The 13,599-nt window shown below is 42.5% G+C and overlaps 2 protein-coding genes across 3 annotated transcripts; both read right to left on the bottom strand.

Moving 5' to 3' along the window:
* Positions 1-895: 895 nt before the first annotated feature.
* On the bottom strand, positions 896-8,739 carry depdc4 (DEP domain containing 4). Of its 2 annotated transcripts, none has more exons than XM_023816831.2 (9): positions 8,635-8,739; positions 7,025-7,436; positions 6,086-6,234; positions 4,655-4,850; positions 4,249-4,481; positions 4,021-4,163; positions 3,571-3,696; positions 2,908-2,986; positions 896-2,227 (listed from the first exon to the last, which is right to left on the bottom strand). In XM_023816831.2, the coding sequence occupies exons 1-9, from the start codon at positions 8,708-8,710 to the stop codon at positions 2,025-2,027; spliced, it is 1,617 nt and encodes a 538-aa protein (XP_023672599.2). In that variant the 5' UTR covers positions 8,711-8,739; the 3' UTR covers positions 896-2,024. The 2 variants fall into 2 exon arrangements, with proteins under 2 accessions (XP_023672599.2, XP_023672600.2); XM_023816832.2 differs by having other exon boundaries at positions 2,157-2,325.
* Positions 8,740-9,197: 458 nt separating this feature from the next.
* On the bottom strand, positions 9,198-13,593 carry actr6 (actin related protein 6). The gene is made up of 11 exons (XM_023816869.2): positions 13,361-13,593; positions 12,932-13,049; positions 12,574-12,642; positions 12,274-12,397; positions 12,037-12,172; positions 11,853-11,909; positions 11,632-11,730; positions 11,316-11,394; positions 10,089-10,260; positions 9,721-9,859; positions 9,198-9,630 (listed from the first exon to the last, which is right to left on the bottom strand). Exons 1-11 carry the CDS (start codon positions 13,426-13,428, stop codon positions 9,501-9,503), a joined length of 1,191 nt encoding a protein of 396 aa, XP_023672637.1. The 5' UTR covers positions 13,429-13,593; the 3' UTR covers positions 9,198-9,500.
* Between the last annotated feature and the right edge of the window lie 6 nt (positions 13,594-13,599).

Genomic DNA, 13,599 nt, shown 5'->3' with positions numbered 1-13,599 from the left:
CGAGTCACGGGAATTTATTTTTTTCTCCGCGAGTAAACTGAAGGAAAATAGTATTGGCCAATTAACGTCCACAGCGTTGAGTCCGGTGAATAAAACAACCCATCGGCTGAGATGGTTGAAGCTGACCTGCAGTAGCGGTAATTGAATGGACGAATTGCTTGTACAAAACAGGCTGTCAACGAGAGTGCCAGTTTTAGTCGCAACCAATAAGCATGTGATATATATATATATATATATATATACACACACACACACACACAACTGAAATGACACATTTTCGCAAGTAAAGGGGCATTACGAAACGTGAATTCTGTTAACGTTGAATTTTGAAGGAAGTCCTATTTTAGCTGCACTTATGACTTGACAATTATGCAAATCTAGTACATCTGTTTTCTATTTACGGAATCTATGATATTATTTAATTTTCTATTTTTTAGCTCCTAGCATATCAGCGTTACCGTCAAACACACGATCAAATAATCTATTTCATAAGTTACTCGACTTAACAGGAATGACCAAATTTAAGATTAATACTAATTTAGTAATATACAACTACATGATTTCTAGAGGTGGCGATTTCAGGTAGAGAGAGTACAAATCCAGACCATGATTTTGTTTCAACTAACCAGTTGAGTATAAAGAGCCACAGTCACAGAGTACTGAACTGGTTGGTTGAAACAAAATCATGGTCTGGATTTGTACTCTCTAGACCTGAAATCTCCACCTCTGATGGGTTCCTGTGAACCAAAACAAGTTAAACAAGCATCTTTGCATCACCGTCTATACAAGAGTTGAATAATTCAAAGTCTTAAGTTGTATCTGTCTTTAATGACACATTTTATTTCAGGCTAATTAAGACGATTTGAACAGGAACAGCAATGAAACCAGCTGTATGACTCACCAGTGCCGCGTGCTTAAAATGAGTGTTTATTTTAAATAATTTATTTTCAAATTACATAGTCAAACATTTCCCGCATGTTAAAGTGCATTTAATATTAATTCTAAATCAAAGTTTAAATATTGCAAATAACTGAATTATTCCAACACTTTGATGCATATTGGAATACTCTAAAATGATTTAGCAAATCCAGAAGACATGGTGCTACTACCTAACCATCAACACCATTCAGTTAAAATTACAGCAATGAAATGTAACCAAACCTTTCAAACACACAGATTAATTGTATATACATGGAAAGATCATACTTCAGTAGGTCACTTACATTTTTCATAACGCACCCAATATCTTCCCATTTAAATCCAATTCCATTTGTTCATTCAGCACGAAAACACTATAAGAGCAATCAAATCACAACATTTTAACAGAACATTAGCGATTCATTAAATGCAACGCAGCCCACATTTGGCAAATTTATTTGCCAAGATTTCAAAATACTGGAATAGTGTTGTGTTGGAAAGTACAGTATACTGCCGTGTAATGTCTCGACGGTATAAACAAATTAGGTACCACACAAGCCGAACTACAGTTTTACACAAGACATCCTGCTTCAAGTGCCCCAATACAATTCAAAGTTAATACTACAGAACAAAATTAAATCATTTAAATGCTTTCCTTAAGAAGCAGCCTGTTCCTTAAGACTAGTAACTACTCACTATCCCTGAGAGAACTACATTTGGTAATACATTTAACAGGGTTGCCTACTCTCAAGCATTTGGTGTGACACTCACCCAAGAAATCTTATAGCAAATCAATATTATAAACCTAAAATTAGTTGCATCAAACACACTGGGGTAGTTTGCAAACCCTACAGACTATTTGCAAGGTAATATCTGTTACATGCATGTAAATGCGTGTGCAGATGTCTCAAAATGAAAATCTCACACCAGCCAGCTGACCAAAGTTGGCAACCCTGATTTAGTGTGCAGACTAATAGCCTATATGCTTTACAGTAAGGTCAAGAGGCCTCAGACAGTCATTACTGGAACCTCAGCTAATTACTAATCAGTGGCTAAAATCCATCCACTCGTGCAGAAACAGTGTTGGATGATTGGGTGGTGCCGTTTTATTCGATAGTTGTGGCAAAGTGCTGGAGGAAGACAATTGGGTGATGCTTCTGGAAATCTCTCATCAGCCTCCGCCTTTCTCTGAAGGGCAGCGTAGCGCTTAGGCTGACGTTCCGGATCAGCTGCTTCAGGCTCTCCTGGGTGGTCTTATCCCTCTGGGCCTCATATTGCTGCACAGTCACACGCTGACAAAATGCAAATGCTGTGAAAGAACCATAATTATTACTAGCATTTAATTTAGTTTCAGCATCCTTCAGTAGGTTGGTCTATCACTGGACTTTGTGACTTGTCCCTGTGGGCCTGAAAAAAATCAGGTAAAATTTTTTTTTTAAAATCAGACTTTCCTAAAACATACCATTCTGCAATCCATCCATCTATCCATCCACCCATCTATCCATCAAAGTGATTATCCTTTATAGCAGGGATTTCTCAACCCAGTCCTCAACATACAGTCCACATTTTTGCTCCCAGTTACCAACACACCTATTTGGTTCAAGTGTGCTGGGAGGGAGTGAAAATGAGGACTGTCTAGGGGTCCCTATGGACTTCATTGCGAAACAAGACTGGAGCCTTTCCCAGGCACCATAGACAGAAAGCACACTGGACGGGACACCAGTTCATCAAAGGGCACATATACACTCACACATAGGCAAGATCAGAGGCAGCAAATAGCCAAAAATATCTTCACAAGAAGGGAGAAAGGCCAGCTGACGGGCAAGCAAACTCTACAGCCAGAGAGGAGAGGCAAGATTCAAACCCTCAACATTGAAGCTGTGGATCTGATCTGCTGCCCACTGAGCCTGTACAAGAGGATTTTATTTATAGCAACATAGTGAGCTGTATCCTGATCAACAAAGAGAAACACTTATAGAATACACTTACTTGGTATAGCATCCAAGTCCCTGCCTTGCTGTAGGCTTTGCAATGTCTTGCTCACCATCTTAATCAGCGATGCAGGCGTCTAATTTCCACATATCGAATAAACAAAAAATTACTAACGATTTTAGAAGTACAGTCATGCGTCACCTAACGACGTTTTGGTCAACAACGGACTACATGTACAACGGGGTCCCATAACATTATACTGTAATGGAGCTGAAAAATTCTCATCAGCTAGTGATGTCATAGCTGTTGTAACATTGTAGCAACACATCACTCACGTTTTTGTGGTGATGCTGATATAAACAAACCTACTCTGCTGTCAGTCGTGTAAAAGTTCAGTATAGCGCACACAGTGATAACTTACTGTTTTATCAATGTACTACACTGTACTTGTCACTGTTGCTTAGGCTATGGCATATAGTCTAGGTGTGTAGTAGGCTGTACAGTCTAGGTCTATACAAGTACACTGATTTTTGCACAACGATAAAATTGCCTAACTGTGCATTTCTCAGAATGTATCCCCGTCGTTACTGTAATCTATCCCAGCATTTAACAGCATCTAATAGCAGATATGACTGTCAACTACATTTTTATCTGAACACCCTAACCAGCGTCGGACTATGAATGAAACAGGTGTGCCTGGTTTGTACAAAGAAACGGTACCTTGAAGAGTCTCTCATGGTTGTCCATCAGGAACTGAACCAGCCTCTCACTCTGGGCCCGGGACAGATCTTTACTCTGCACTATGGCCTTCTGGAAGGTCCGACTGACGAAGGACCGGTTGTCGGTCTGAAAGTGACAGAGGGGACAACACAAGTCTGTCATGCATCAGTACAGGTAAAGAATACCGATATAATCATATAAAGCAGAGTCTTACCACACTGACCCATAACAGCCACTTACATCCATATTCTTAGACCTTCAGAATAAAAATCAAGACCAGCCTGAAGAGGGCGCCACACTCCAGATGGCACAGCTTCACAAAACCTGGAGCCTTCTGACACAAGGCTGTTCCTTAACTACAATGGCTACTCCTGTAAGTCTCCAAATCTCAGTCGTCAAGTAAGCGGCAGACAGCTGGAGTTTGTACGGCTGGGATCAGGGGGTCCGGACCTGCTTGTGCAGTCGGCAGGCGTCCGGATGCGATGCGGTGGCCATGAAGGACAGCAGCCTCCGCAGCTCGTCCCGATCGCCGGGCCCCATCAGCCGCAGACACAGCTGGGAGGCGCTTAGGGCCGACTCTGGCTTGGCCTCCGCTGTGACGCAGGTAACCATATATTACTCCCAAAGAAGCACAAGCGCACACAAAGAATCACGCATACACATGCGTGCCAGCCTCACCCAGAAGGTGCAGGATGGCCATATGAATGTCCAGATAGTGTCCAGAGATGAGCGCCTTCCTATCCTGGCCGCTATAGTGCTTGGCGATGATGTCACAGAGTACTCGCTTTGTGGACTCGTCCCCCTGAGCTACAGCTCCGCCCTGCTGGAGAAGGTGCTCCCCTGCGACCACAATCAGCTGATCGGGGAAGTGCTCCAGGCAGTCAGCGGCAGCAACCAGCCAGGGGTCAAGCCTGGGGGTAGCAGAGGGAGCAATGAAGGGGGTTGGTGGGGGAGGGTAAGAAAGTGTGTTTGAAACAAGCAGAAGCTCACATACAGAGACTGCATCAAAACAGAGCTAAATATGGGACCCAATAGAATGCAATGTTCTACTGATTGGGGCTGTGAGTTAAGCTCTGGTACTGACTGTGGAAGGTTCAGGCTCTGCATGACCTCCTTGTCAACAAAGCTGTTGGGGATGACCAGGTCTTGGCAGTTAGACAGGAGGACTCGTTCTTGTGGATCTGGTTGCGCCGCCGAAGTCAAAATGCCGTCCAGGACAGGAAGCTCCACAATCTGCAGTAGCTGCAGGAGCGTATGCTGCTTCCACACCTCTTCCACCACTAGGGGGAGACAAAGAGCACATATCGTGTGCAGCAGGCTGACGGCAGAGATAGTTCAGCCTGTTGCATTTCACAGATAAAAACCACATAGACACACCTACAATGCAGGCAGAGTCACCCAGTTTCACAAGAAGAAAAAAAAAAAAAGCGACCAAAAAAGCCACACATCAGTAACCCAGAAATAACAGTTTTAAGAATCAGCAACTCCACCCTGTGCTTGCAGTGTAATGCAGCAGACAGGGAACCTTTGATGTGCAGCAGTATAATTCCCTGGGGCACACACTAAATGCGTGGGGGCTTTCAAAGCAGAGGGCACAGACCTCATTACTCAGACCACACCCCAGGTGGGCTTCAGCGAGTGCCTCATTTACAGTCACATCCATCTTCCTAGATCCTCATGTGCACCTTTTCATCTGCAGTAGCATCACGCTAATCACACAGAGCCGCCCGGCGCCGTGCACACCCCCCATTTCCTCCACAGCAAACAGACTTTAATTAGCACCCTCCAGTGACGCCCACGAGGGCAGCCAGCTGATCATCAGTGTGCTGATAGTCATAATGACAATGTTTTCCCCTGCAAGTGATTCTGAGACACGTCATTAAGTGAATGCTTTGTTGATCTGGACTATGAATTTTTCATTGGGTAATTTCAGTGCCACAGTATTTCATTAGAGCTGTAACAGAACATTGATGTGTGCAGATACAGCAACAAAAGATCCAGGCTTTACCTGTATCTACGCTAGTTATATGTATTGATACATACTGATGTAGTTCAATATTAACTCGAGTCCCTTAACCACAAGCCCACTATTTGACACACTGCTATAAGCCTTTTGGCAACTTCCTTCTGGGGAAAAAAGAAGCTTGCACCAGTTTCCTCAAACAGCACAAAAACCTCAAAAACCACTTTATCATAAGACATCCAACAGTATCTTCTTGCTACACCTGTATGTCAAACTGGTACCGCTGTCAGTATTCACGGTGGCTCAGTTGTCGGCAATGTTGCCTTACATTGCTGTGCTTGGGGATTTGTGTAGCACTTTTCAGGGCGGTGTGGCTGAGTGGGTTAGGAAGGTTGCAGGTTCAAATCCCAGGGTTGGCAGAGTGTTTTCACCATTAGGTCCTTGAGCAAGGCCCTTTTATCATGCAATCATGTCTTAAACCCCTAGTGTTAATAATGGCTGACTCAGACACCGTGCATCCACAAGTGAGCAGTGACTACCAGTGTCCCTGACCTCTCTTGGGGAGGGCGCTGCTGACAGGGGCCACAGGCCGGTCAGGGGGCATGGAAGGTCTCAGGTTGATGGTCCTCAACAGCCTCTCCACCCTCTTGTCTGACGCCTCCGAAGCCAGAGGGTTAGAAAAGGTCCTCAGCTGATCCCTTCTAATGGCAGAATGCATTTAAAGGTTAACAGGTCATTATAAGTTAGTGAACACTGCACCTGAAGAACAAGTTAACAGAGCTGAGGTTAAAAAAAAACATGCATCATGCATTCATTGTTCATCATGATTCCTTTTAAATTTCACAACTATAATGGCGAATGTGTTAAGCTAATCATACATCTTCTTTATTATTAAAAAAAACATTGACTTTATGAATTTTGCATAAATTTGCCCCTAAGCATTCTATTGTATGATCAACCCTACCTTTAAGCCAGGGTTATTCAAATCACGGTCCTCGAGGTCCGAGCACTGCTGGTTTTCCAGCCTTCCTTTACCTGTCAGTCAGGTATGAAGCCTCTGACCAATCAGAATCAGTAATTTTTAAAATTAACTACCTGGGAGAACTGAAAACAGCCTGGATTTAGAATCGAGGTCCAGATTTGAAGAACCCTGCTCTAGGCAATAGCGATGGACAGACCGACGCTTCATGAACCGTTTGCTGGATTTTTTTGTCCCCACTAGATGGTGCTCTATGCTCAAAAAAGGGCACAATGCATGCCCCAAAGCAAACCAAGAGTACCATCTAGTGGGGTCTTTAAAAAAAATTAAAAAAAAAAAAGCAAATGGTTTGTGAAGCTTCATTTTGTCCATCACTACTAGGCACCATCCCTCTACAAAAAGCAGTACTGAATTTGTACAAGCAAAAGCTAATATACCAACGAGGCAAACTGTTAAACAGCCTAGTTACACTCATAGCGACTTAGTAATAAACATCAAAGGTAAGTTTAAACCTGTGAATCTTTCTCTTCCCTTTAGGAAGGTCAGGTGTCTCATTCTCCAAGTTTCCACACTTTGTTGAGCCAGGCAAGGCGTCGCAATCGAGGAATCGAAACAGGCTGCAGCTCGAGTCCTCAAACGTGGCCTCCTTCTCCCTGCGAAAGAGTCTTGTCCCCACGGGCTCAAAAACCTTAGCTTCCATGAGAGCTTGGCAGAGTCTGGTGGCCTTGAGGCGGGAGATCTCGTTGGAACAGAAGAAGACGTCCTGCATGAGGTGACTGAGCACCGCGTCCACCGCATCCGAGCCGGTGAAGCAGTCGGCGTGCGTGCGCAGGTGCAGCCGCCTAGGCCGGACTTCCACCTGCGTCTGCAGTGCATGGATGATGTTCTTCCATAGCTGCGTGGCATGAAATGGCCCAGAGAAACCTGTGGGAGTATACGAGTACAGCGATAGAGATCTCGCAGCTTTACCGTGCTCTATGTACCAGGTTTTACACTAATCGCACGCATGCCGGTTCACAGCTTCCGTAGTCTGGGTGTTTCATGTTTTTTGTTCGATCGGGTAGGAGAGAGTAACGGAAGGGAAGGAGGAGGACAGGGGTTAAAATAGGACAGCCAACAGCAGTCCGGACAGAGTAGGCACCATTCTGGGGGGGAGCAGTACCCCTGTGACAACATGCATGCCCCCCCTCCATGACCCCCTTAAATACCTGTGCTACAGTACTTTGGTCTGAAATAAGTGTATTATTACTTTCATTATTATTATTATTATTATTATTATTATTATTATTTACATTTATATATGTAGCTAAAATGTCATGCACTGGGAACAGGACTTGGGGTCGCCGGGTGGTCGAGTCACTTCAGTGGGTGAAAAGTTAGCGACAAAAAAAAAAATAATCAACCTTGTGGAAGCAAGGTAGTCTAAACAAGAAATCAGAGTGAGTTACATAAAAACTGCAAAATGAAACTGCAAATCATTGCATAAATAACATCGGTTTTCAAAATCAAAATGGTCTTTTGCTTTTTAATACCGGCAATTATTATCTAGTGTAATACACTTGGAGGACATTAAGGTCAAACGCAACTGACCCCCTTAAGAGAACAACTTACCCCAGTCTGCCCCCGCAGTTTCATGGTCTAAACCAGGGGTGGCCAGTATTATTCAGAAAGGACCGCTATGTATGCGGGTTTTCGCTGCAACTCTCTACTTAGATTACTAATTGAGGACTGATTGGCTGAAGAGTCCTCACACCTGTGGCCTGTACTACGAAGCGGAGTTACTGGCTTATCGGGGTAACTTGTCGGATTTAAGGTAGTCTGGGCAAAATGTAAGTGAACGAATATGAAGTTCATTTAAACTGTGGTACCTTAAATCCGACAAGTTACCCCGATAAGCCAGTAACCCCGCTTCGTAGTACAGGCCACTGGGTTTGCGGATAGGATTGGCCACCCCCGATAATAGAACTCTAGTCGCATAACACAGATACCGTGACGTGCGGCGCAAATCAGTAGTAGAAAAAAAAAACTTATCTACACTCGCTCCTGTTGTATGACGATAAAAAGAAGAAGTCTACCATTAAAAGACAAATCATATATACTCCAGACAGGTTTTTTTCCGTACCCATTTGGCCATTTTCACGAATACTCCTCGTCTGGCTGGTCAACCTTCGAAATCTCGGAGTCAAATCGGCCGCCATCACACTCACGGAAGTGACGCAATATGGAATATCCAATCACCTCACGACCCTTTGAAGCGTTTTCAGGGGCTGTTCTGCGAAATATATGCATAGGTGCAATGGAAGAATTTTTGCTACTAGCAAATTGGGTTAATTTAATGTTCGTGGAGTCCGATGTGCATTTTTTTTTACTAGCCAGCGGATTAGCGTTGAGTTTGTTGTATTCGTCGCCTAAATAAACACTTTGCCTCAACTTAGTGGGCCAGCTTAGTTTGCTGTATATGACTTATGAAATTTATTGCAGCGTTTATTGAAATACATATATCACTACCCGTAACGTCACTAAATGCCAGTCAAGGCATAACTTATGGTTGTTTCAGTTTACGTTGTATTACAAAGTAGATTTATTGTGTCCACATTATTAACCATTTCATCCTCGATTCAGTTTTATTTTGTAAGAAGGCTGTAGGTGCAAAAAGTCTGTATACATCCATATTCAGACAAGATAAACTTTTAACACATCTTACTGGAATTTATTATGTACAGTCTTGTGTTCAATTGTAACGTAAAAAGCCAGCCTGCAAAAACTGTAAATTCACAATGAGTTTCTTAAACAACAAATGCATTTAGGTTTTTAAAAAAAAAACTAAAAAATGATTTTGAATATCTATACAATTTACACTAAACCCAAATACAGCTAGCAGCAGAAGTGCATTTAATGTAATTCAGCACATTGGACTGTATAGCAGTACTGCTGAAACACTTTTGAGTCATCGTTTCACCAGTCTGATGTTGCTGCTTGGAATGTGCTTTAAATATCAAACTTTTCTTCACAGATGAAATGTCCGTTTTCTTCATAGTCTTCTCGAGTGACAACCATTTCTTCAAAGTCTGGGTGTTCTGACAAGAGCTTACCCCCTTCCCACGCATAACAGATGGGACTGAGGAAACAAAAAAAAAGCCACATGGAAAGTGTTAGCGGGGAGTTGGTGCCTTTGGGTCCCTGACATCGTCGGACAGGCCAAACTCACTTGGGCGGCGACACCACAGATACTTCGAAGTCGGTGGGAGCGAAGGAGCGGATGTCTTTGTACACTCTGTCTCTGAAGCCCGGGAACAGCGTGTTGCCCCCAGTGAGCACAATGTTCTTGAAAAAGTGAGGCTGCATCTCTGTTCAGACACAGGAAATGGACAGCAAACATTAACCAAAAAGTGCTACAGAAACAAACTTTCCACTTTTGCATTTTCAAAGTTGCTGTTTACAGCCTGCAATAATGGACTTGCAGCAGGCTCAATGGGAATATTAACCATCTGCTTTGTGCTTTGACTGCTTAGAGCAGCTTCTACACTTTTACAAGGGAGGTTTCAGATACATCCGGAATCCCCCCCGTTCTCATACCCTCCGGCATGTTGTGGATGGAGTTGATCACTGCCTCTGGGATGCCCATCTCCTGGATGCCGATGTCAGAGGGATGAAAGAGCATCTCTGGCACAGCAAAGCGCTCGTTGGCCAGCCGGAGTATCTGCTCACCGGGTTTGTACTTGCCTGTGAAGTTCATCTCCTCGTGGGGCTGTGTGGGATAAAATGTAGGATATGCATACACTAATTACAACTGCATAACCACCCCTGGTCATGCTGCACGAAGGATCCCCCAGCGGCTAAAAGCAAATAGAGCCAAACCAAAGCACTCAACCCAACACCACTAAAACTATAAAATTGGGTTTTAACATCAGATCCTAGTAAAATTAGAATGTGATTCAAATAATATAACCTCTGTGCTACGATGATTATCATACAATTAACACAATGTTACATTAAATAAACCATGTAGTTCCGTAAGTACCAAAAGCAGCAAATGCAATCTGTAACTTGGATTATTATTAGTACACTTGTCTGCAAAGTCCATCTGGTAAAAATAACTTATTATTATTGTTATTATTATTATTATTATTATTATTATTACTACAACTGAAGCAGCTCTTGTGAATTAACTATTAAACGTCAGTTTCACATTTTAGGTCTTACTGAAACCAGACTAAGGGACAACTAACATTATTCCTAAGTTGCAAACTGAGATCTCAAACTGAATCAAGAAGTTTCTATGTCAACAATAGAAGACCTTGGTGTTCTGCTCACATCTGAAATTGAAACACTACAGTAATCACTAATTCAGATGCACAGAGTAGAGCAGAGCTATTCAAATCACGGTCTTCAAGGTCCGAGGACTGCCAATTATCCCAGCTTTCCTTTACCTTTGAGCTGGGTGTAAAGCCTCTGTGGCCAATCAGAATTAGTAATTATTAAATTTGCTATCTGGGAGGACTGAAAACAATTGGATTTGGAATTGAGGTCCACATTTGAAGAGCTCTGGAGTAGAGGATATATACAAACATTGTGTATATCCTTCCCATTATGCTTCTACAGATAGACTATGGAGCCAGATCCGATCAGTCACACAAACAATATCTGGCCTAGGAAATACACCTAAATCTGAGAAACCCCTTTTGTTTGCCCATTGTACAGCCCACCCCTCCACAGCTTGTATGCATCATAGCTCCTACTGTGCCACAAAAGTTAGAGATTTCTCATCACATCTAAGATGGTTACCTAGACTTAAAGAATTACCTTGCAGTAGCCCTTCTTAATGGAGCTGAAATCAGGAAGCACATAGTCTCTCATCACTGTGTTCTCCTCCCCCTTTAACCTGTGGGGTTATTGTGACACTTCAGTACAGGAAAATCAGTCAATTTTTTGTCCAGTTAATTTCATGCAAAAAATGTGTCGGACACCACAGGTTTGGATACTCCTCTATTGGTCATGGGTCTTCCTTAAAAAGTAGTGGATATTGAAAAAAGCTTCTGGACTGCTGAGGTTAATTAAGAATACACAATGCACCCCGACAAAGGGCGGTCACCTAACATTAGGCAGCGAAAGAACCTACTGAGCTATTTCCATGTCCTTGTAGAATTCCTGAGAAACATAGCACACGTCCTCCTTGACTTGATTGATCACATGGGACTCGTCCATGACATGTAACTGCCTGCAGAAGATGTCATTACAAAAGGTGCACTAAATACTGGGAACGGGAGGAGAGCGTCACAAATAAATTTATATAACCAAGACATGACATATTTTGCCTGTTAAGACAAAAATGTCAAGCACCTGTATGAAATGATCTCTTTTAAGTGATTGGTCAGCAGTTTTCCACCCACATTCAACCTACAATAAAACAAAGGGAGAAATCAAATTACAATCTGATTGACATTGTGAATCACAAATCTTCAGTACTCAGGTGCTTGGCAGGATGCCATCTTAGACTTGAGAGTCATGTTTGTGGCATTGTGACCTGCAGATTCCATCCTTCATCTTCTTGCCCCTGCAATAGGGAATGATGTGTGTGAAAGAGAAGCCGCTGTCCACCACGATGCAGCACAACTCTGAGCTGTTCTCATAGAAGTATCGGTGTGCGCTCAATGACCCAGCTGAAACAGAAGACAAAGCCAAATCCATGAACGTAAAAGTAGCTCAAAATTATGGTACAGTGCTGCAAGAATATCACCTGAAGCCATCCATCATAAATTACCATTAATCCGAAGAGCTGCTTGAAACTGGTATTCCTCAAACAGGATCTCATTCATAGATTCCTGAATTGACGTAAAGTTAAAATAGGGCTCTGTGATCACTATACTTGTGTCTGCAAAGTCCACCTGCAGAAAACAACAACAAAACTATTATTATTATTAATGCTTTATATTAAACCAGTACACAACATATCTGGTGAACTAACATTATGAGGGGGTTTAAATCAGCGTAGATGATGTAACTCGCTCTCCATCTTTCATAAAGAAACACACATATTACACTACTCTAAAACAAACCTTACCTTGAACATTTCCTTTCCAAACAGGTGATCCCATACTTTCCGCTGTACATCCCAATTCACCAGATAGCCCTAAAAAACACACAGCATTACAAGAAGCACAATCTACTTGGGGGAAAAACACACAGTAACACAATTCAGCATGAAAACAAACTTTATGTTCGTTTCTAACATACATTGTACCAGACGTACCCGGGCAATCGTAAATATCTTCCATCAAACGATCCAAATAAACCGTTGGACCCCATCCCAAATAAATGAAATAATCTTTGTGTGTTTAACGTTAGAGCTTCGTTTGGGGTCAGATTTTTTTTATACCGTCGCCCCTCCTCCTCGACAAACTGTATCGCCGGGGACTCACCTTCTGGAAGGGTAGTATGTAGAAAAGTCCAGATGGATCTTTTATTTCATCGAGCTGATTAGCAGTAAATGTTTTCAATCTCGACGTCTTTGACCGAAATTGACAATTTGGGATGACGCTACGGTAAAAAGGTGTTTGAACAAAAAATTAATATGGTGACACATGTCCAAATCGTAGCATATAACATTAAACTCAAAAAGAAGGTAGATTAAAAAGCCTTTGAGGTTGGTCGGCAAAGTAGAATAATACTCCATTGGTTTGTTTCATCTCCCTGGCAATTATGGATGAACATAACAAGTGTACTGTGCTTGGTATTGTTGATCATAACTTATTTCATATTCTGTTCTCACGTATTTAATGTACGTATAAATTACTGGACATATTTAAGAGGATAACTTAACTAAAAAATTAGCTGACGGACGATCTTACCTGACTTTCTCGTGGCTGTATCCTATTTTGGCAGTATATGCTCCGTTATCAAGAACGAGGGTTGTCATTATTGCTTTTTAGGTAAGCCACACTTGCAAATATTTCCGAGCTAAGAGTTGTTTTTTTCACCCGGTTTTCCTTGAAGGATTTATTTGCGTTTATTTCTGTTATCCGCGTACTTTTTCACGAAGCCAATCACGTTTTGAGTCCGCGTCCATTATTCAACAGCCGTGTGGGGA

Source organism: Paramormyrops kingsleyae, chromosome 1 (assembly GCF_048594095.1).
Source record: "Paramormyrops kingsleyae isolate MSU_618 chromosome 1, PKINGS_0.4, whole genome shotgun sequence".
In the NCBI taxonomy this organism is placed as follows: Eukaryota; Metazoa; Chordata; class Actinopteri; order Osteoglossiformes; family Mormyridae; genus Paramormyrops; species Paramormyrops kingsleyae.
Note: the sequence above shows the minus strand (reverse complement) of the source record. Positions and strands in the feature narration are given on the sequence as shown.